The sequence below is a fragment of the Musca autumnalis genome, unplaced genomic scaffold (genome assembly GCF_047663935.1).
Source record: "Musca autumnalis isolate F117 unplaced genomic scaffold, ASM4766393v1 scaffold_1, whole genome shotgun sequence".
NCBI classification, from domain to species: Eukaryota; Metazoa; Arthropoda; class Insecta; order Diptera; family Muscidae; genus Musca; species Musca autumnalis.
The window spans coordinates 65,753,531-65,777,231 of record NW_027411644.1 but is presented as its reverse complement, the minus strand read 5'-3'; the positions used below and the strand labels follow the sequence as shown (position 1 = coordinate 65,777,231).

General features: G+C 34.7%; 3 protein-coding genes across 12 annotated transcripts in view; 1 reads left to right on the top strand and 2 right to left on the bottom strand.

The window, feature by feature from the left end:
- Positions 1-23,701, bottom strand: part of LOC141400236 (WD repeat-containing protein 3) — a 143,248-nt gene that overhangs the window by 15,356 nt on the left and 104,191 nt on the right. The gene's annotated exons all lie outside the window — the stretch shown is intronic.
- On the top strand, positions 2,786-3,426 carry LOC141400468 (uncharacterized). The gene is made up of 2 exons (XM_073979699.1): positions 2,786-2,933; positions 3,011-3,426. Exons 1-2 carry the CDS (start codon positions 2,909-2,911, stop codon positions 3,289-3,291), a joined length of 306 nt encoding a protein of 101 aa, XP_073835800.1. The 5' UTR covers positions 2,786-2,908; the 3' UTR covers positions 3,292-3,426.
- l(3)05822 (SH3 domain-containing lethal (3) 05822) overlaps positions 3,377-23,701 on the bottom strand; it is a 50,797-nt gene continuing 30,472 nt past the window's right edge. For all 10 annotated transcript variants that reach the window (XM_073979682.1, XM_073979689.1, XM_073979692.1 and 7 more), the window contains 3 exons: positions 9,674-11,193; positions 4,731-5,030; positions 3,377-4,499 (listed from right to left, as the gene is read on the bottom strand). In XM_073979682.1, coding sequence (XP_073835783.1) covers positions 4,371-4,499; positions 4,731-5,030; positions 9,674-11,113 — 1,869 coding nt within the window. In that variant the 5' untranslated portion in view covers positions 11,114-11,193 and the 3' untranslated portion in view covers positions 3,377-4,370. The remainder of the gene's footprint in view (positions 4,500-4,730; positions 5,031-9,673; positions 11,194-23,701) is intronic.

Below are 23,701 nucleotides of genomic sequence, written 5' to 3'. Positions count from 1 at the left end.
TGCCCTGCTTTCCTGCTTCATTTTTGACATAATAAAAATAAAAGAATAAAGAAGGCCGAGGAAATTTCGCACTGGGTTGCCCTTTTCTTTTTTATTCTTTTATCAGAAGCAAGCAAGGCAACCAGGCGAAGCAGCTTATGTACGCAGGCCTTTACTCTTGTGTCTTCAGGTTTCGTATGACGAAGTTCTTCACGTTCTTTTGCTGCTGGGAAATTTGGTATAATTTCGAGTATTCGACCAACAGGTATGTAGTGGGATCCGGAAAATCCGAGAATCTGAGGGAATGGGGAACTCTCTGAAGTGGAGATTAGTAAATTACATGAACCCTCACCAATCTGTTTTTGTATGGTGCAGAAAAGTACGATGGTCGGAGGTTATAATTTCTGGTGGTTTGTTTGGATCTTCAGGGTTCGTATGACGAAGTTCTCCACGCTCGTTTGCTAGTACCGTCACCTCTGCTGGGAAATTTGGTCTAATTTCCTTTCAGCTACCCGAGGATCTGAGGGAATGGGGAGCTCTCTGAAGCGCGGATTAGTAAATGATCTGAAATATCTGCCAACTTGGTCAGAATTTTGATATTTGGTGCGAAAATATATGTGAGAGGTATACATACTCATTGAAATTACTCTAGTGTGGCCCGGGACTTACAAGTTTGCGTGCTTACTTCAATTTTGACATAATAAAAATAAAAGAATAAAGAAGGCCGAGCCAATTTTGAACTAGGTTGCCCATTTCTTCTTTATACTTTAGCTGTGTTCCAGAACTAAAAAGTTTTTACAATTTTTACGACTTTTACACATTTTACTCGAAAAAGCGTTCCCGTACACAAAAAAGTTGTAAAATGTTCACTTCTCTTTAAACAAAAATGGCGCTGAATGAAGCTCTCTTTAAAAACTTTTTACACGACAAATTTGGGCGAGTAAAAAATAGTAACATGGTTGCCGGCGTCTGATTGGCTGATACGCCGACTTTGACATTTCTTCCAGTTTTTTTGACGTATTTTCCATTTTTCCGTTCCCGAACTTTTTGAAAAAACTTTTTTGTGACAACAATTTTTCTCTCTTTCTCTCTTTTACGAGTTTTACTATTAAAAAGTACGGGAACGAAGCTTTTTATTTTTATTATGTCAAAATTGAAGTAAGCACGCAAACTTGTAAGTCCCGGGCCACACTAAAGTAATTTCAATGAAATTTTGACATGAAACTTAGCATTTTTTGGGAAAAATGCATAATTTCAAGAAACTAGTGTACACGGTTCCATGTTTCGTGCAATTTTGCTTTGTTGCAATATTCGTATGAAACAAACAGACCGTTTTGTTTGTTTGTTTGTTTATTCATTCCATTCTTTAATACTAAAGCCTCCAAGGCCAAAAAATAGTATTAACAATATATCCTTATACTCAATATCACTAAATAATCCACAATGTTACTTTATATAATTGGCTCCCCAGCCATAACTACCAAGAAGAGAAAAAAATATTCGATGCAATAAATGGCCATAAGCAACAAGCAGTATAGAATGACAAATATACAGAGCAATATAAGTAAGTGACTCCCAGTACGCATTAGCATTGACTGGTACATAGGGCATGTAAACACATACTAACAAAGAAAAAAAAAAGTCACATTTAATTTGCATAGCAAACAAGCCCACAAGTATAAAAAATTTAGCAAGTGCACTAGGAAAATGAAATTAAAATCATCATATGCAGTGATAGCAGTTTCAAATCCAATATTTAGGGTCGAGATCCAAAATAGGTCAACAGTTTCAAGCGGAACGCATTATTAGACTGCGAGAATACTCTAAGTTCTATTGGTAAATAATTCCACAATCTGGCCACACGTACTAAAAATGAATTCTCAAATGTAGAATTATTTATTAAATGAATAGATATCTGTATGTTCCTCCACAATAAACCAAAACGAAACATGTTTTTCAGTGAAACAGGTACACCATTCCTTATTATTCTATAATAGGCGCACAACATCTTAGTGGACACAAACTGATCTAAAGTAACTCCAAGAAAGCTCTTAACATAGTCAGAGATATTGTCACGAGTCCTTAAGCCGTAGACAAAGCGTACAATACGTTTTACTGCACGCTCTAATACCAATGCATTACGTTCTGACATACCAGAAAAATCTTCCAGACCATAGTTAACATGAGGCATTAATAGTACGTAAGCTAACCTATATTTAACCCATGAAGGAAGGTATATATTAGTGGAATACAATTTCCGAATTATGCCAACAACTTTTCTATGCACATAGTCAACATGATATTCAAATGCAAGCTTTTCGTCTACAAAAATGCCCAATATTTTATGGCAAGATACAAAGCTGATCAAATTTCCGCCCAGAGCAATGTTTAAGTCGTACGACTGACTACCAAATCGTATTGCTTTCGTCTTAACTGGGTTGATCACCAACGAGTTCTCTAAAGACCATAGTCTAAAACGATCAAGACTGTGATTTATTGCAGTTTATTTTACATTTTCTTTTACTTTCATGTCAAAATATCAGTGAAATTACTCTTAGTGTGGCCCGGGACTAAGCATTTTAATTTTACCGATTTTTGCCAAAAAAAATGCGTTATAATCATGTTACTGTTGTCTATACAATTTTTAGTGATACCCCCGCACTCATAGATGGCGCTTTTATATTATCAACCACCCCACACAATATTTTGCCAAATCAAAAACATTCACCTCGAAATAATAACGTGCATTCTAAGCATGCGCCATAAAATGTAGCATACTTTGAGGAGTTGCATATAAAACATTAAAATCAACACAGCATCCCTTCTTTCGTTTTTTCATCATTGATAAGAAAAGAAACAAGAAACAAGAAAAATAAAAAATAAAAGAAAATTAAATAGTTTTATAATAACCCAAGAACATAACTAAAAAATGGCTGATTTGCCTGGTGCTGGTGGTAAATATGTTACTTTTTTTCTTTCCATCAAACCACATATTAAACAGATTCCCTTTATTAAATCCCAAACAAAATAGATGACTTAAATACCGAATCAGTGGAGGTCTTACGTGAACGCTTAAATACCATGAAACGTTTAATGGCTGAACGTACGGCCCAACAACAGGATAATCCAGCCAGTACCGAGGAAATATGGTCCACGAGGCGTCACACATCAACGGGCATTATTGATGGCAATTTTTTGAGCATGGCTTTCGGGGGTGCCCTCTTGGTAATTGTGTCAGTATCGGTGTATGCCTTCTATAATCTATATCATGCCATATTGAAAAAATTCCCCTCAAAACATGAAGAATTGTAGAGCAGCCACAAAGCGCAAATGAAGAAAAGAAATTAGAACAATTGGCAGTGTTTTTAGAGATTTTAATATTAAAAAAGGCATTTAATTTTTAAGCTTAAGTTTCTTTTTTTATTCTTTATTTTCGTTTTTAAGCAATTCTTTTTGATATATAAATATGATGAGAAAAAGTATAAACGAAGAATAATAATTAATAATAGAAGTAAATCACAATTTGCAAACACGACGACGACACGACGATAGTACTTGTTGTTTTTTTAAGATGATGACAAATAATTAAAGAAAATTTAATAAAATACAAATTAAAACAAACTAAATAATTTTTTGAGTAATTGTGTATCTTTTTAAGGTTGGTGTTATAGTTGTTATTGATGTGACTTGTGGAAGTTTACTTAATTTGTGATTTGCATTTTAAGCATCATATGATGGTCTTGGGTAGGTATGTATTGGGTGTTTATAAACATCATGGCTAATAATAATTTCAAATCATCATATTGGCAATTAACTCAAAAATTACAAATATTAATAATAAAAATAGCAATAGGCAATAAATCTATATACAAACAAGTTATAAATCAAAATATAAATTTTTGCAAATAACATTTAATACATTTCATTTCGTTTTGTTGTTTCTTTTAAATTCTAAGCAATTGTGAATTGTGACTCGTTTTGGTTATCGTTTGTTACTTTTTTATTTTCTTCTTAATTTAACAAAAAAATGTAAACTTTAGTTCGAGCGGGGGCAGGGGGTGTGATTTTATAAAAATACTTTTTGAAAGACTTTTTTCTTTTATTTTTTTTTTCATGGATTTTCACATTGTTATCAAATATCTCAATATATAGTATAGTAAGTAGTGGTAGTGGTAGGAAAAATCAAAAAACATACACAGTTCCATATAGATATAGTATAAGTAATGTTTATAATTATAATTGTTTATCATCCTAGGGTACATTTTAATGGATACTTTGATTGATCTCTCATTATTCACTAAACTATTCTTGTTTTTCTTCCATGGTAGAACCAGAAAAATAGGAGGAATTCTAAAAGTGTATAAATTACCATTAAAAAAAAATCTATAAATTTAAGGCATTGGTATGTTGGATGGCACATATTCAAGGAAGTTCGCCGGAAATTGTCCCTGACGGCCATTAACTTCACCATATAACCAGTCTTCATTGATTCTATATAATATGGTGACCATTTCATTTTCCTAAAAATGAGAAAAAAAATAATAAACATTAATTTGAGGTTATGTCAATGTTTGAGGTTATCATTAGGTCGATAACACAAAAGTTTGTACAAATTTGTACAAACTTTTTAAAAATGCTGTTCGATAACAAACTTGTTCAGTAAATGAGAAATAGTTGCAAGTACTTGCAAGAACTTGCAAATACTTTTACTTGCGAAGTTGTCGAACAGGCCTATTGTTTGTGAAACTTACTTTTATTGCCAAATCACCCTCAACTTCGGCAGGGAAATTGTATAAACATCTTATTTTACTTGTACTATTTGTTGTTGGAGGATATGTTGTTGTTGTATCATATGTTGGTGTTGTTGTAGCAGTTGAATAGTTTGAGGATGCCGCTGTTGATAATTGTGATTGTGCTGCTGTTTGTTTTGCTGATAGTGGCACTTTAATTTCAACATAATTAATGGGAAATATACCCTCACAGCCAGAACGTGTACGCCCCTTATACCACGATTCACTAACTTGTTCAAGTAAATAGATTTTTTCATTTTCCTGTAAAATAGAAAGAGAAAAAGGGAAAGAGTTAGTATAGGGAACAAGGAGAAAATTTATTTTGTAATGATGAAATGAGATCCTTTTATGTGAAAAGGGTTCCAACGAGATTCCATATCTGAAAGAAGGTGGACTACATCTGTCATTATATCCAAGAATATGTCTAATGAGGTTTTCTTAATAGGAGTTTGTCTACAATTGGATCTTTTATACAGAATTGGACTAAACTGGGGTCTTCTTTATAGAAGAAAAGGTGTAATGGAACTTTCGTTTTATTAGAAAGTCTCTAATAAAGGAGATCTGTAATAAGGTGACACTTAAAGAGTTCTCCTACATAGAAATTGAGTCTTAATGAATTCTGTTATAGGTAGTATATCAGAAGACTTTTTAGGAGTTATTCCCCGTAGACAAATACACCACTAAAGTATACACTGGTCTTCTTTACAGAAGAAGTCATCCAAAATGACAACTGAAGTGGCCTCCTCTAAAGAAGAAGACAGTTAAAAACGTATTTTTGGCGTCTTCTTTATACAATAAAACCTCTAACGAGTTTTTGTATAAAGAAGAAACCCTCCTTTACAAGAGAGGAAACGAAAAACATAAAAAAATAATGTTATATACGGAAGAAGGCATTTAAGAAAATCTTTTAGACATCAGAAGGTATCTAATGAAGTCTTCTGCGTTGAAGAAGACCCCAAAAAGTCATCCAACGGGGTCTTATATTAAGATAAAGATCACTAATATAGTCTTATATATTGGATGAAGGATCTTATATGTAGAAGATGGTCCCTATTGAGGCTGTCTATGCATTCATTGGAAGTCCTCTATTGACATTTTATATAGATGAGTGGGATGCTTCTTTCATTATTTTTGTCAATCAAAAACATTTACCCCGAAATAATAACATACATAACATGTAGCATACTTTTAGGAGTTAAATGTTGTCCTCAAAATAAATTTTATGAGGTCTTCTAATACTCCTCATGAGGTTTCCCCCCACCCATAACGTAACCAAATAATATAAAATTATTATGCTTATTATCCAAAAACAAAGCTTGAAAATGCTATTTGTTATCCAAATAACCTGAAATTTTATTCATGTTATCCAATTAACACGGAAATATTATCCACGTTATCCAAATAGCTTGGAAAACGTTCCATGTTATCCAAATAACCTAAAAATACTATCCGCGTTATCAACATAACCTGAAAATATTATCCACGTTATCCAACTAACCTGGGAATTTTATAAACGTTAAACAAATTGCTTGGAAACACTATCCATGTTATCGAAATAAACAGGAAATGTTATCCACGTTATCCAAATAGCTTGGAAATATTATCCACGTTATCAAAATAGCTTGGAAAACGTTCCATGTTATCGAAATAACCTAAAAATATTATCTGCGTTATCCAAATAACCTGAAAATATTATCCGTGTTATCCAAATAACCTGAAAATGTTATCCACATTATCCAAATAAAGTGAAAATATTATCCACGTTATCCAAACAAACTGGAAATATTATCCACATTATCCAAGTAACTTGGAAATACTATCCACGTTATCCAAATAACCTGGAAATATTATCCACATTATCCAAAAAACTTGGAAATGCTATCCATGTTATTCTAATAACCTGGAATTTTTATCCACGTTATCCAAATAACTTTTAAATCGTTTCATGTTTCCAAATAACCTGAAAATATTATCCACGTTATCTAAATATCCTGAAAATATTATCCAGATTATCCAAATAACTTGAAAATATTATCCAAGTTATCCAAATAACCTGAAAATATTATCCACGTTATCCATATAACCTGTAAATATTAGCCATGTTATCCAAATAGTCTGGAAATATTATCGACGTTATCCAAATAACAGGAAAATATCATCCACGTTTTCCAAATGGTTTAGAAATACTATCCATGTTATCCAAATAAACCTACAAATATTATCCACGTTATCCAAATGCCCTGGAAATATTATCCACGTTATCCAAATAGCCTGGAAGCACTATCCATGTTGTCCAAAAAAAACTGAAAATATTATCCACGTTATCCAAATAGATTGGGCAAACTATCCATGTTATCTCAATAACATGGAAATATTATCCACCTTATCCAAATAGCTTGGAAACACTATCCATGCTATACAAACAAACCTAAAAATATTATCCACGTTATCCAAATACCCTGGAAATATTATCCACGTTATCCAAATACCCTGGAAATATTATCCACGTTCTCTAAATACACTAGAAATATCCACGTTATCCAAACAACCTGGTAATATTATCCACGTTATCCAAACAAACTGGAAATATTATCCACATTATCCATGTAACTTGGAAATACATTCACGTTATCCAAATAATCTGGAAATATTATCCACATTGTCCAAGTAACTTGGAAATACTATCCACGTTATCCAAATAACGTGGAATTTTTATCCACGTTATCCAAACAGCTTTTAAAACGTTTCATGTTTCCAAATAACCTGAAGATATTATCCACGTTATCGATATACCCTGAAAATATTATCCAGGTTATCCAAATAACATGAAAACATTATCCAAGTTATCCAAATAACCTGCAAATAACATCCACGTTATCCAAATAACCTGAAAATATTATCCAGTTTGTCCAAATAACCTGAAAATATTATCCAAGTTATCCAAATAACATGAAAATATTATCCACGTTATCCAAATAACCTGAAAATATTATCCACGTTATCCAATTAGCTTGGAAAACATATCATGTTATCAAAATAGATTTTAAAACGTTTCATTTTTCCAAATAACCTGAAAATATTATCCACGTTATCCAAATAACCTGAAAATATTATCCACGTTATCCAAATAACCTGAAAATATTATTCACGTTATCCAAACAGCTTGGAATACGTTTTATGTTATCCAAATAGATTTTAAAACGTTTCATTTTTCCAAATAACCTGAAAATATTATCCAAGTTATCCAAATAACATGAAAATATTATCCACGTTATCCAAATAACTTGAAAATATTATCCACGTTATCCAAATAACCTGAAAATATTATTCACGTTATCCAAACAGCTTGGAATACGTTTCATGTTATCAAAATAGATTTTAAAACGTTTCATTTTTCCAAATAACCTGAAAATATTATCCACGTTATCCAAATAACCTGAAAATATTATCCACGTTATCCAAAAAACCTGAAAATATTATTCACGTTATCCAAATAGCTTGGAATACGTTTCATGTTATCCAAATAGATTTTAAAACCTTTCATTTTTGCAAATAACCTGAAAATATTATCCAGGTTATCCAAATAACCTGAAAATATTATCCAAGCTATCCAAATAACCTGCAAATAACATCCACGTTATCCAAATAACCTGAAAATATTATCCACGTTATCCAAATAACATGAAAATATTATCCACGTTATCCAAATAACCTGAAAATATTATCCACGTTATCCAATTAGCTTGGAAAACATATCATGTTATCAAAATAGATTTTAAAACGTTTCATTTTTCCAAATAACCTGAAAATATTATCCACGTTATCCAAATAACCTGAAAATATTATCCACGTTATCCAAAAAACCTGAAAATATTATTCACGTTATCCAAATAGCTTGGAATACGTTTCATGTTATCCAAATAGATTTTAAAACCTTTCATTTTTGCAAATAACCTGAAAATATTATCCAGGTTATCCAAATAACCTGAAAATATTATCCAAGCTATCCAAATAACCTGCAAATAACATCCACGTTATCCAAATAACCTGAAAATATTATCCACGTTATCCAAATAACATGAAAATATTATCCAGGTTATCCAAATAACCTGAAAATATTATCCAGGTTATCCAAATAACCTGAAAATATTATCCAGGTTATCCAAATAACATGAAAATATTATCCACGTTATCCAAATTACATGAAAATATTATCCAGGTTATCCAAATAACCTGAAAATATTATCCAGGTTATCCAATAACCTGAAAATATTATCCAGGTTATCCAAATAACATGAAAATATTATCCACGTTATCCAAATAACCTGAAAATATTATCCACGTTATCCAAATAACCTGAAAATATTACCCACGTTATCCAAATAACCTGAAAATATTATCCAGGTTATCCAATAACCTGAAAATATTATCCAGGTTATCCAAATAACATGAAAATATTATCCACGTTATCCAAATAACCTGAAAATATTATCCACGTTATCCAAATAACCTGAAAATATTACCCACGTTATCCAAATAACCTGAAAATATTATCCAGGTTATCCAAATAACCTGAAAATATTATGCAGTTTATCCATATAACATGAAAATATTATCCACGTTATCCAAATAACATGAAAATATTATCCACGTTATCCAAATAACCTTAAAATATTATCCACGTTACCCAAATAGCTTGTAAACACTAACCATGTTATCCAAATAAGCTGAAAATATTATCCGCGTTGGAAAGACTATCCCTGTTAATCAAATAACTTCGAAATATTACCCCCCTTACCCAAATAACTTGAACATATTATTCACGTTATACAAATAATCGGGAATATTCTTTTCAAGACACAGAAAATACATAATTCATTTCTATTCCCACAAAATGTACTTACCCTAAAGCATAAATCACCCTCTTCAGTACTTTGGAAATCATATAAAGCTATACCATAGGGCTGTTCATCCACTCCGACGCCGCCGCCATAATCACTCACATGACTACCGCTATCCAAGGCCAGAGCATCAACTTTACCCGAAATAACATCCAGCAAAGAAACTGCAGGCTTGGAAGATGTGTACGCCGATGATGAGGAGACCATTCCAATTTGGGGAGGTGGTGGCGGTGGTGCACACTGTGGCATTGGTGGCGATGGTGGTGTTGGCAAATCCGAATATAAACTATTCAAACCGCTTGGTTTTGCTAAGGTTGGAGGTTTGGGAGCTTTAGGTTTTTGTGAGATTTTCGGTTTAATGATGGTGGGCATATTAAGCGTTGGTGCTGGTGGCACCAGACTTTTGCCATTGCAGAGTGGATTATCCGGAGTGTTTTGTACTCGGCTATTGACCACATTGAGATTTCTAACAGGCGCCGTACCAATGGTGCCATAGCGAGGTGCTTGATGTACTGCCGCTGGATCGGGTGGACCAAAGGCATCTATTGTTTCCCAGGGATCAAGTGGGCTGGTTGTTGCTGGTCTTGAGCGGCCTGTGGCAGCGGAGAAGTCGTCTTCAAAACCACTTTCCGGTTGGGAGACACTACCATTGTTAGGTGAACTGAAATTAGAATCGGAACTAAAGCTATCCACACTCAAACAATCGCTATTGGATTTTTGGGTAAATGTGGGTGAACTTGGTGGTGAATCAAAGCTAATAAGTTGGGGTTCACCATTGGTGGTTGTTGTGTGCTGTGTTGTCGTTGTTGTACTGCTACTAGTTTGTTGGGTATTCCAAGCATTGTTCCAGGAATTTGTGTTACTATTGAAAGCATTTGTTCCTGATGTGTTTGATGAAGTTGTTGAGGAGCCATAAGTTGCAGTACCATATATCCTAGCTTGGGAATTTGGTGTTGGAGCCCTTGATGATTTCTTGCGATGGAAAATATTACTCAATATATTTGAACTGCTGGATGATTGCTGGACCAGTGGTGGTGGTGTGGGTGCAGGATTCTTTTTTGGTTGTATTTTTGGTGGTGGTGGCCGAGGTGGTGGTGGTTTCTTGCCACTTGTGGTTGTTGTTGCACCACCTAACAGATCGAATGGTGAATCATCCCAATTGGTGGCTGGAGCATAACGTGCTTGGGGAAATTTCCTTGTAATAGAACCATTGGCAGCAGCCGCATTGGCACCAAAACCACCATTTATGCCATTAACCGGTTGAGGAACTTTGGGTGGTGGTGGTAATTTAATTAACTTTGAACCAAAAGAATTTTGCCGTTGCAGTTCTTGTTGTTGTGCCAGTTGTAGGCGTAACTGTTCTAGACTAGCATTAGCTGTGGCTGCAGCAACTTGTGCCCTTGATCCTGGTGGTGCTGGCGCTGGACGTGTTGGTAGGGTCATAATTTATGCAGCAGATTCAATGTGGACGACGACAGTCTGAAGCCTTTTGTATTCTCTCACGTTTGTTGTGACAATGGAACCTGCAAAGATGTAAAATGCAAAACAGAGAGATGTGAATTAGTTTTGACATGGTGACAACAATGTAAACAAAAATATAAACAGATGTCTAATTTGAAAGTGAGGTTATGTAGAAAGTTATCGTTAGAGCGTTAAGTGTTTTGCTCTTGAACTTAAGAGAAAGGAGAATATGTGACAGGTGATAATTGATGCATTGGGACTGTGGAATACATGTGTACGCCATTTATGTGAGTTTTAATGTTATGGACGTATCCAAATAATGTGGAAATGTTATCCATGTTATTCAAATATTGTGGAAATGTTATCCACGTTATCCAAATTGCATGTAAATGTTATCCACGTTATCCAAATATCGTGGAAATTTTATCCGCGATATTCAAATAACATGAAAATATTATCCTCGTTATCCAAATAGCTTGGAAAACGTTGCATGTTATCCAAATAACCTGAAAATATTATAAACGTTATCCAAATAAACTGAAAATATGCACAGAAATGTTATCCAAGTTATCCAAATAGCATGAAAATCTTATCGAAGTTATCCAAATAACATGGACATTTTATTCACGTTATCCCAATAGCTTGGAAACACTATCCATGTTATCCAAATAACCTGGAAATATTATCCACGTTATCCAAATATCCTGGAAATATCCACGTTATCCAAATAGCTTGGATATACTATCCATGTTATCCAAATAAACCTAAAAATATTATCTACGTAATCCAAATGCCCTGGAAATATTATCCACGTTATCCAAAAGCTTGGAAACACTATCCATGTTGTCCAAAAAACCTGAAAATATTATCCACGTTATCCAAATAGATTGGGCACATTATCCATGTTATGCAAGTAACATGAAAATGTGGATATCCAAATAGCTTGGAAACAGTATCCATGCTATGCAAACAATCTTAAAAATATCATCCACGTTATCCAAATACCCTGCAAATATTATCCACGTTCTCTAAATACACTAGAAATATTATCCACGTTATCCAAACAACCTGAAAATATTATCCACGTTATCCAAACAATCTGAAAATATTATCCACGTTCTCCAAATAACATGAAAATCTTATCCACGTTATCCAAATAGCCTGAAAATATTATCCATTTTATCCAAATAACCTGGAAATATTATCCACGTTATCCAAATAGATTGGAGAACGTTGCGTGTTATCCAAACAAACAGAAAATATTATCCACGTTATCCATATAATGTAAAAATATTATCCTCTTTATCCAGATAGCTTGGAAATATTAACCACGATATCCAAATAGCTTAGAAATATTATCCACGTTATCCAAATGGTTTGGAAAAATTATCCACGTTATCCAAATAGCTTGGAAAACGATGTATGTTATCCAAATAACCTGAAAATATTATCCACGTTATCCAAATAAACTGAAAATAATATGTGTGTTATCCAAATAGTCTGGAAATATCCACGCTATCCAAATAGCTTAGAAAACGTTTCAAGTTCCAAGTTGCATGAAAATCTTATCGACGTTATCCAAATAACATGGACATTTTATCCATGTTATCCAAATAGCTTTGCAACACTATCCATGTTATCCAAATAAACCTAAAAATATCCACGTTATCCAAATTCCCTGGAAATATTATCCACGTTATCCAAATAGCTTGGAAACACTATCCATGTTGTCCAAAAAACCTGAAAATATTATCCACGTTATGCTAATAGATTGGACACACTATCCATGTTATCCAAATAACACTATCCATGCTATTCAAACAAACCTAAAAATACTATCCACGTTATCCAAATACCCTGCAAATATTATCCACGTTCTCTAAATACACTAGAAATATTATCCACTTTATCCAAACAACCTGAAAATATTATTCACGTTATCCAAACAATGTGAAAATATTATCCGCGTTCTCCAAATAACATGAAAATCTTATCCACGTTATCCAAATAGCTTGAAAATATTATCCCTTTTATCCAAATAACCTGGAAATATTATCCACGTTATCCAAATAGCTTGGAGTACGTTCCGTGTTATCCAAACAAACAGAAAATATTATCCACTTTATCCAAATAGCTTGGAAATATTATCCACGATATCCAAATAGCTTGGAAATATTATCAAAATAGCTTGCAAAAATTATCCACGTTATGCAAATAGCTTGGGAATATTATCCACATTATCCAAATAGCACGACATCAAAATAGCTTGGAATTATCAGCCTTATTCAAATGTCTAAGTTATCCAAATAACTAGAAAATATCCACGTTATCCAAATAACCAGAAAATATCCACGTTATCCAAATAACATGAAAATATTATCCACTTTATCCAAATAGCTTGGAAAACGTTCCATGTTATCCAAACAAACAGAAAATATTATCCACGTTAGCGAAATAACCTGAAAATATTATCCACTTTATCCAAATAGCTTGGAAATATTATCCACGATATCCAAATAACTTGGAAATATTATCCACGTTATCCAAACAGCTTGGGAATAGTATCCACATTATCCAAATAACTTGGAAATATTATCCACGATATCAAAATAACTTGGAAATATTATCTATCCACGTTATTCAAATGTCTACGTTATCCAAATAACCAAAAATACCCACGTTATCCAAATAACCTGAAAATATTATCCACGTTATCCAAATAACCTGCAAACATTATCCACGTTATCCAAATAGCATGGAAACACTATCCATGTTATCCAAATAACCTGAAAATACTTTCCACGTTAGCCATATAACCTGTAAATATTATCCACGTTACCCAAATAACCTGAAAACCTTATCCACGTTATCCAAATGACCTGAAAATATTATCCACGTTATCCAAATAACCTGGAAATATTATCCACTTTTTCCAAATAGTCTGGAAATATTATCCACGTTATCCAAATAACTTGAAAATATTATCCACGTTATCCAAATAATCTGAAAATATTATACACGTTATCCAAATAGTATGGAAATGTTATCTACGTTATCCTAATCCTAATTATCCTAATTAACTGAAAATTCTATCCGCGTTATCCAAATATAGTGCAAATATTATTCACGTTATCCAAATAGCATGTAAATTTTATCCACGTTATCCAAAGAGTATGAAAATGTTATCCACGTTTTCCAAATATCGTGGAAATATTATCCTCTTTCTTATGCAAATAGGATGGAAACGTTATCTACGTTATCCAAATAGCATATAAATGTTATCCAATCAACATTATCCAAAAAGCGTGGATATGTTATCTAAGTCATCAAAATACCATAAAAATGTTATCCACATTGTCTAAATAGTGTTCTCATATTATCCACACTATTAAAATACTTTAACAAGATTAACCCCTTACTTAAATTATGTGAAAACATAATTTACCATTATCGGATTTATCTCAAAACATTAATCTCTGCATCACAACTTTATTTCTATATCCAAAATAACGTTATTTATAACTAATCCTCTTAAAATCTAAACCAATAAAACTTAACCCCATATATGGTCATAACACTTACAGAATATTTAATAATTTCTAATATTATTTAATACAAATTTGTGTGTTATTGTTGTTGTTGGCCATTTGTACCAACAACAAGCCAGCCAACCAACATGAAAGTGAAATTTTCAATTTTATAAAACAAAGTGAGTGTAGTTTTTTTTTTTTTAATTACACTTTCTATAAAAGTACTTGCTTTCAACCTACAACTTCTTGATTACGCGCATAGATTAATGTTGAGTTTATGTTCGAATTCAATTGAATAATAACAATGGTCAATGATGGTAGTGTTAGGCAGTTGTACGCAATTGTGTTGTGTGGCGGTTGGTTTGGAAAAGAAACATACCCAGACTATTATTCAAACATGACTGGCCCGAGCCAGCCACATAAGAAATACACATGTTTTTGGAAGTTTTATTTCTTTTTATTATTTTTTGCTTTGAATTGCTGGTAGTCAATAGCAGTAATGAGTCACATTTTTTGAAATTGTGGTGGTGTTTTGCTGTTTTGTTTTTAAGAAACTCTAAGAAGGGGGTTTTCTTTTTAGTAGTTGTTTTTTTATTTCTCGTCTTGAATTATCTCGGTTTGTGACAGTTTTATAGAGCGAAATGACGGTTATTAAATGAAATGGAACATTTATATTTCATTGTTTTTAAGTTAAAAAAGATGATATAAAAAAAATTGAAGTAATAAAGGTTTGTTTTGTATTTGTGCGTTTTTTCTAATTAGCGTCTATTAAAAGCGAAAAGTTGGCATCACTTTTAAAGCAAATGAAGGTGACGGGTCATCAGTCAATGATTTCTGTTACTCTTAACGGTCACTACATGTGATGGGAAATGCATTTGTGTGCAGAGAGGCAGAGAGAGGGAGAACTGAGAGTGATTATCAACATTTTGACATAATTGAACACGAAACATACAATTTACACAAGGAAACTCCAAGAAATTTACATTTTCTACATTATCAAAGAAGTTAAAGCCCTTCATATGTTTTAAATAACAAATTAAAGGTACTAATTTTATAACCCTTTCATGTTTTTCATTAAAGACAAATATCTTTTGCTGTTATTTTCTTTTGGTCAACCCCGGCAAACCAAGACCCATTACTGCTGAGTGATTATCATTGAAATTATTGTTGTTGCTTGTCATTATTATCAAAGGGTGTGTGCTGTGCACTTGAACGATTGGCCAAAAGTCATTGCTGTTTGGATTCCCTCAAAAGTAGAGGAGGGGTATTGTGTGTTGGGTGGGCACTTTACATTATAACGTACTTTAATGACTCCCAACAAAGTCAGCCCAACAAAAGGTAATAAATATCTTAGCCCTCGCCAACCACCATAATAATTTGTCTTTACAATTTCTTTTCATAGCATTTTGACTATTGTGTGTGGTTGTTGTAAAATGAACATGAAAAAAAAGAAAAATAAACCAAATAATAAATGAATGAATGAATGGATGACCTTGAAGCAAACCAACAACCACCAATTACTCAAATAATAGAAATAAACAAACAATCACACACAAGTTCCGTGCACAATTCGATATTGTTTGCAAAAATGAAAAAAAAACGTTGTTTAATAAAAATTTGCAAAAAAAAAAACATTTCAAAACAAAATCGTTTAAATTGAAATATTGAAATTTGCTAAAGATTTGTTTATATTCAATATGAAAAATTGGCAATATGCAATGATCGAGTGTGACGTAGAAAAGAATTTCTGGAAAAAAATGAAGAGATGAAAAGTTGTGGGCATAGTTTTCCGGCCACAATAGTCTACACATGTTTGGATTTTTTATTATTATTTATTTTTTTATCCTTTCTTATAAAAAGCAACTATTAGAAGCACACTTTCTTTTAAAAAGGATTTATAGAAGCACCCTTTCTTATAAAAAGTATCTATAAAAGCACACTTTCTTATAAAAATGATCTATAGAAGCACACTTTCTTATAAAAAGGATTTATAGAAGCACCCTTTCTTATAAAAAGGATCTATAAAAGCACCCTTTCTTATAAAACGGATCTATAAAAGCACACTTTTTTATAAAAAGGATCTATAGAAGCACACTTTCTTATAAAAAGGATTTATAGAAGCACCCTTTCTTATAAGAAGATCTATAGAAGCACCCTTTCTTATAAGAAGATCTATAGAAGCACCCCTTCTTATAGAAAGGATCTATAGAAGCACCCTTTCTTATAGAAAGGATCTATAGAAGCACCCTTTCTTATAGAAAGGATCTATAGAAGCACCCTTTCTTATAGAAAGGATCTATAGAAGCACCCTTTCTTATAGAAAGGATCTATAGAAGCACCCTTTCTTATAGAAAGGATCTATAGAAGCACCCTTTCTTATAGAAAGGATCTATAGAAGCACCCTTTCTTATAGAAAGGATCTATAGAAGCACCCTTTCTTATAGAAAGGATCTATAGAAGCACCCTTTCTTATAGAAAGGATCTATAGAAGCACCCTTTCTTATAGAAAGGATCTATAGAAGCACCCTTTCTTATAGAAAGGATCTATAGAAGCACCCTTTCTTATAGAAAGGATCTATAGAAGCACCCTTTCTTATAGAAAGGATCTATAGAAGCACCCTTTCTTATAGAAAGGATCTATAGAAGCACCCTTTCTTATAGAAAGGATCTATAGAAGCACCCTTTCTTATAGAAAGGATCTATAGAAGCACCCTTTCTTATAGAAAGGATCTATAGAAGCACCCTTTCTTTTAGAAAGGATCTATAGAAGCACCCTTTCTTATAGAAAGGATCTATAGAATCACCCTTTCTTATAGAAAGGATCTATAGAAGCACCCTTTCTTATAGAAAGGATCTATAGAAGCACCCTTTCTTATAGAAAGGATCTATAGAAGCACCCTTTCTTATAGAAAGGATCTATAGAAGCACCCTTTCTTATAGAAAGGATCTATAGAAGCACCCTTTCTTATAGAAAGGATCTATAGAAGCACCCTTTCTTATAGAAAGGATCTATAGAAGCACCCTTTCTTATAGAAAGGATCTATAGAAGCACCCTTTCTTATAGAAAGGATCTATAGAAGCACCCTTTCTTATAGAAAGGATCTATAGAAGCACCCTTTCTTATAGAAAGGATCTATAGAAGCACCCTTTCTTATAGAAAGGATCTATAGAAGCACCCTTTCTTATAGAAAGGATCTATAGAAGCACCCTTTCTTATAGAAAGGATCTATAAAAGCACCCTTTCTTATAGAAAGGATCTATAGAAGCACCCTTTCTTATAGAAAGGATCTATAGAAGCACCCTTTCTTATAGAAAGGATCTATAGAAGCACCCTTTCTTATAGAAAGGATCTATAGAAGCACCCTTTCTTATAGAAAGGATCTATAGAAGCACCCTTTCTTATAGAAAGGATCTATAGAAGCACCCTTTCTTATAGAAAGGATCTATAGAAGCACCCTTTCTTATAGAAAGGATCTATAGAAGCACCCTTTCTTATAGAAAGGATCTATAGAAGCACCCTTTCTTATAGAAAGGATCTATAGAAGCACCCTTTCTTATAGAAAGGATCTATAGAAGCACCCTTTCTTATAGAAAGGATCTATAGAAGCACCCTTTCTTATAGAAAGGATCTATAGAAGCACCCTTTCTTATAGAAAGGATCTATAGAAGCACCCTTTCTTATAGAAAGGATCTATAGAAGCACCCTTTCTTATAGAAAGGATCTATAGAAGCACCCTTTCTTATAGAAAGGATCTATAGAAGCACCCTTTCTTATAGAAAGGATCTATAGAAGCACCCTTTCTTATAGAAAGGATCTATAGAAGCACCCTTTCTTATAGAAAGGATCTATAGAAGCACCCTTTCTTATAGAAAGGATCTATAGGAGCACCCTTTCTTATAGAAAGGATCTATAGAAGCACCCTTTCTTATAGAAAGGATCTATAGAAGCACCCTTTCTTATAGAAAGGATCTATAGAAGCACCCTTTCTTATAGAAAAGGGACTATAGAAGCACTCTTTCCTTCAGAAAGGGTCTATAGAAAGGGTCTGTAGTGTCTATAGAAGCCCGCTTTCTTTCAGAAAGGGACTATAGAAGCCCGCTTTCTTTCAGAAAGGGACTATAGAAGCCCGCTTTCTTTCAGAAAGGGACTATAGAAGCCCGCTTTCTTGGAGAAAGTGTCTATAGAAGCCCGCTTTCTTTCAGAAAGGGACTATAGAATCCCGCTTTCTTTCAGAAAGGGACTATAGAAGCTTGCTTTCTTTCAGAAAGGGTCTGTAGAGGCCGATTTCTTTTAGAAAAGGACTATAGAAGCACCCTTTCTTTCAGAAAGGTACTATAGAAGCACCCCTTCTTTCAGAAAGGTACTACAGAACACCCCTTGTTATAGAGGGGGTCAATACAAGCACTCTTTATCGCTTTCATCAGAAAGGGTCTATAGGAGTTCGATTTCCTACGGAATAGGTCTATAGAAGCTCGCTTTCCTCTGGAAAGGGTCTATAGACGTATACCCCCTCTAAAAAGGGCCCAACAGTTGTCAACTCAGGTAACAATGTAAAAAACTATGATATTCAGACTTTCCCCCTATATTAGATATGGCAACTACATCAGTGTGGCCTACACCTTATTATTAAAATACAACTTTTTCAAAAAATCGCCGAAATGTTTTTTCTGCAGTAAAAAGGAGATATGTCAGATTTTCTTAAAGAAAGTTGATAACGGACATATTAAAGAAAACTTTACTGTGGAAAGGGTTTATAGAAGCACGCTTTTCTCTGCGAAGATTCTATAGAAGCAACTTTCCTCTGGAAAGGGTCTATAGAAGTATCCTTCCTTCTAAAAAGGGGCCAACAGTTGTCAACTCAGGTAACAATACAAACAAGTTTGATATGCTCACTTTCCCCCTATATTAGATATGGCAACTACATCAGTGTGGCCTACTCCCTATTATTAACATACAAATTTTTCAAAAAAAAAAAAAAAGAACGGTCGAAATGTTTTTTCTACAGTAAAAAGGGAGATGCGTCACATTTTCTCAAAGAAAGTTGATAACACACATATTAGAGATGACAACTATGCCAGTGAGGCCTACTTTTCTTATCATAAAAACGTTATTTTTTAATATCGGTGTAATGTTTGAAGGTAAAAAGGGGGTTTTCTTAAAGAAGTAGATTATACACAATAGATTTAATATAAGCTCTGTTCCAAAACTAAAAAGTTTTTACCATTTTTGCTAATAATAATAATTTAAAAAATATATACTGTATATTAAAACAATGATAAATTATCCAATGGAATGGATGATGTCATTTCATCATATTATTTTATATGCTCTTACTCCTTCGCTTTTATCAAACATACGCTTTACAATGGTCATCATTAGTACATATTGCAAAGTGGAACGGCTGTGTCTGACAGTGGAATTCTTATGAAAATAAAAAAACAAAACAAAAAATCAAGTCAAAAGCCTTATGCTTCTTATCATGAAACTGGCCAGTTCAAAGCGTTTTCAGTTTCCATTTGTCCATATAGAGTCCCCCCTCCGCATCGACATAATCATGTGAATTGGATTTAAAAATAATCGGTATTTTTTTTTTTCTTCTTGTTTATAATGACGTTGCTGAGATTCCATTAACAAATTGTGTTTTATTTTGTCGATTTTGATAAAGGAATTGGCATTTTTATTTACCATTGACCTCAAATCACATTCAAATTTTTGTTGCGTGGCTATGGCACTGACCGCAAAAACAAATTGTCTTCATTCTATTATTTCGGCATGGATGCACCGCTTATGGGAATAACATGGATGTGATTATCCCTAATCGCATGCAAAATAAACACAATCACCGCCTTCCGAATAGACAGGCGGCCGGGCCGGCCAGCCAACCATTCAATGACCCCACCAAATAAAAGAAAGCTGCTTTCGTTTGCCCATTAGAATGTGCCATTCTGTTTTGGTTTTCAATGTTAAATGCCATCCATTGTCGTAATTAAATGTTGTCATTCTGTTTTTGCATTCAACAAATTGTTTGTCTGATGACTGGGAATGCACGTGTTTTCAGAGTGTTGCAGTACGTTTAAATATGCTCTAATGTATAAAGGTTAGGGGAGTGGCAGAACGGGAATATTTTAATTAAGAAATTGTGTGCTTACAATCTATTCAAGGTGCAATTTTTTTCGCAATGTTTTCAATAATATATTTATTCGTCCATTTTAGTACCCATAAAAATGTGTAAAGGATCTATGGAAGCACCCTTTCCTCCGGAAAGGATCTATAGAAGCACAATTTCCTATAGAAGCACTCATTCCTCTGGAAAGCATCTATTTATTGAAGCACCCTTTCCTATGGAAAGGGTCTAAAGAAGCACACTTTACTCTGGAAAGGGTCTAAAGAAGCACACTTTCCTCTGGAAAGGGTCTATAGAAGCAACCTTTCCTCTGGAGAGGGTCTATAGAAGCACCCTTTCCTCTGGAAAGGGTCTATAGAAGCACCCTTTCCTCTGGAAAGGGTCTATGGAAGCACCCTTTCCTCTGGAAAGGGTCTATGGAAGCAACCTTTCCTCTGGAAAGGGTCTATAGAAGCACCCTTTCCTCTGGAAAGGGTCTATAGAAGCACACTTTCCTCTGGAAAGGGTCTATAGAAGCAACCTTTCCTCTGGAAAGGGTCTATAGAAGCAACCTTTCCTCTGGAGAGGGTCTATAGAAGCACCCTTTCCTCTGGAAAGGGTCTATAGAAGCACCCTTTCCTCTGGAAAGGGTCTATGGAAGCACCCTTTCCTCTGGAAAGGGTCTATGGATGCACCCTTTCCTCTGGAAAGGGTCTATAGAAGCACCCTTTCCTCTGGAAAGAATCTATAGAAGCAACCTTTCCTCTGGAAAGGGTCTAAAGAAGCACACTTTCCTCTGGAAAGGGTCTATAGAAGCAACCTTTCCTCTGGAGAGGGTCTATAGAAGCACCCTTTCCTCTGGAAAGGGTCTATAGAAGCACCCTTTCCTCTGGAAAGGGTCTATGGAAGCACCCTTTCCTCTGGAAAGGGTCTATGGAAGCACCCTTTCCTCTGGAAAGGGTCTATGGAAGCACCCTTTCCTCTGGAAAGGGTCTATGGAAGCTTTTGAAGCACACTTTACTCTGGAAAGGGTCTAAAGAAGCACACTTTCCTCTGGAAAGGGTCTATAGAAGCAACCTTTCCTCTGGAAAGGGTCTATAGAAGCAACCTTTCCTCTGGAGAGGGTCTATAGAAGCACCCTTTCCTCTGGAAAGGGTCTATAGAAGCACCCTTTCCTCTGGAAAGGGTCTATGGAAGCACCCTTTCCTCTGGAAAGGGTCTATGGAAGCACCCTTTCCTCTGGAAAGGGTCTATAGAAGCACCCTTTCCTCTGGAAAGAATCTATAGAAGCACCCTTTCCTCTGGAAAATGTCTATGGAAGCACCCTTTCCTCTGGAAAGGGTCTATGGAAGCAACCTTTCCTCTGGAAAGGGTCTATGGAAGCACCCTTTCCTATGGAAAGGGTCTATAGAAGCACCCTTTCCTCTGGAAAGGGTCTGTAGAAGCACCCTTTCCTCTGGAAAGGGTCTGTAGAAGCACCCTTTCCTCTGGAAAGGGTCTGTAGAAGCACCCTTTCCTCTGGAAAGGGTCTGTAGAAGCACCCTTTCCTCTGGAAAGGGTCTATAGAAGCACCCTTTCTTCCGGAAATAATCTCTAAAAGCACCCTTTCCTCTGGAAAGAATCTATAGAAGCACCCTTTCCTCTGGAAAGGGTCTATAGAAGCACCCTTTCCTCTGGAAAGAATCTATAGAAGCACCCTTTCCTCTGGAAAGAATCTATAGAAGCACCCTTTCCTCTGGAAAGAATCTATAGAAGCACCCTTTCCTCTGGAAAGGGTCTATAGAAGCACCCTTTCCTCTGGAAAGGGTCTATAGAAGCACCCTTTCCTCTGGAAAGCGTCTATAGAAGCAACCTTTCCTCTGGAAGGGGTCTATAGAAGCACCCTTTCCTCTGGAAAGGGTCTGTAGAAGCACCCTTTCCTCTGGAAAGGGTCTGTAGAAGCACCCTTTCCTCTGGAAAGGGTCTATAGAAGCACCCTTTCTTCCGGAAATAATCTCTAAAAGCACCCTTTCCTCTGGAAAGAATCTATAGAAGCACCCTTTCCTTTGGAAAGGGTCTATAGAAGCACCCTTTCCTCTGGAAAGAATCTATAGAAGCACCCTTTCCTCTGGAAAGAATCTATAGAAGCACCCTTTCCTCTGGAAAGAATCTATAGAAGCACCCTTTCCTCTGGAAAGTGTCTATAGAAGCACCCTTTCCTCTGGAAAGAATCTATAGAAGCACCCTTTCCTCTGGAAAGGGTCTATAGAAGCACCCTTTCCTCTGGAAAGTGTCTATAGAAGCACCCTTTCCTTTGGAAAGTGTCTATAGAAGCACCCTTTCCTCTGAAAGGCATCTATAGAATCACTCTTTCCTGTGAAAAGCATCTACAGAAGCACCCTTTCCTCTGAAAAGCATCTATAGAAGCACCCTTTCCTCTGAAAAGCATCTATAGAAGCACCCTTTCCTCTGAAAAGCATCTATAGAAGCACCCTTTCCTCTGAAAATCATCTATAGAAGCACCCTTTCCTCTGAAAAGCATCTATAGAAGCACCCTTTCCTCTGAAAATCATCTATAGAAGCACCCTTTCCTCTGAAAAGCATCTATAGAAGCACCCTTTCCTCTGAAAAGCATCTGTAGAAGCACCCTTTCCTCTGAAAAGCAACTATAGAAGCACCCTTTCCTCTGGAAAGGGACTATAGAAGCACCCTATCCTCTGGAAATGGTCTATAGAAGCACCCTTTCCTCTGGAAAGGGACTATAGAAGGGTCTACAGAAGCACAATTTCCTCTGCAAAATGTCTATAGAAGCACTCTTCCACTGGATATGATCTATATGAGCACCTTTCCTCTGGAAAGAGTCTATAGAAGCATTCTTTCCTCTGGGAAGGACCTATTGAAGCACTCATTCCTCTGGAAAGACTTTTCTGTAAGAAAGGCTGCTTCTAAAGATCCTT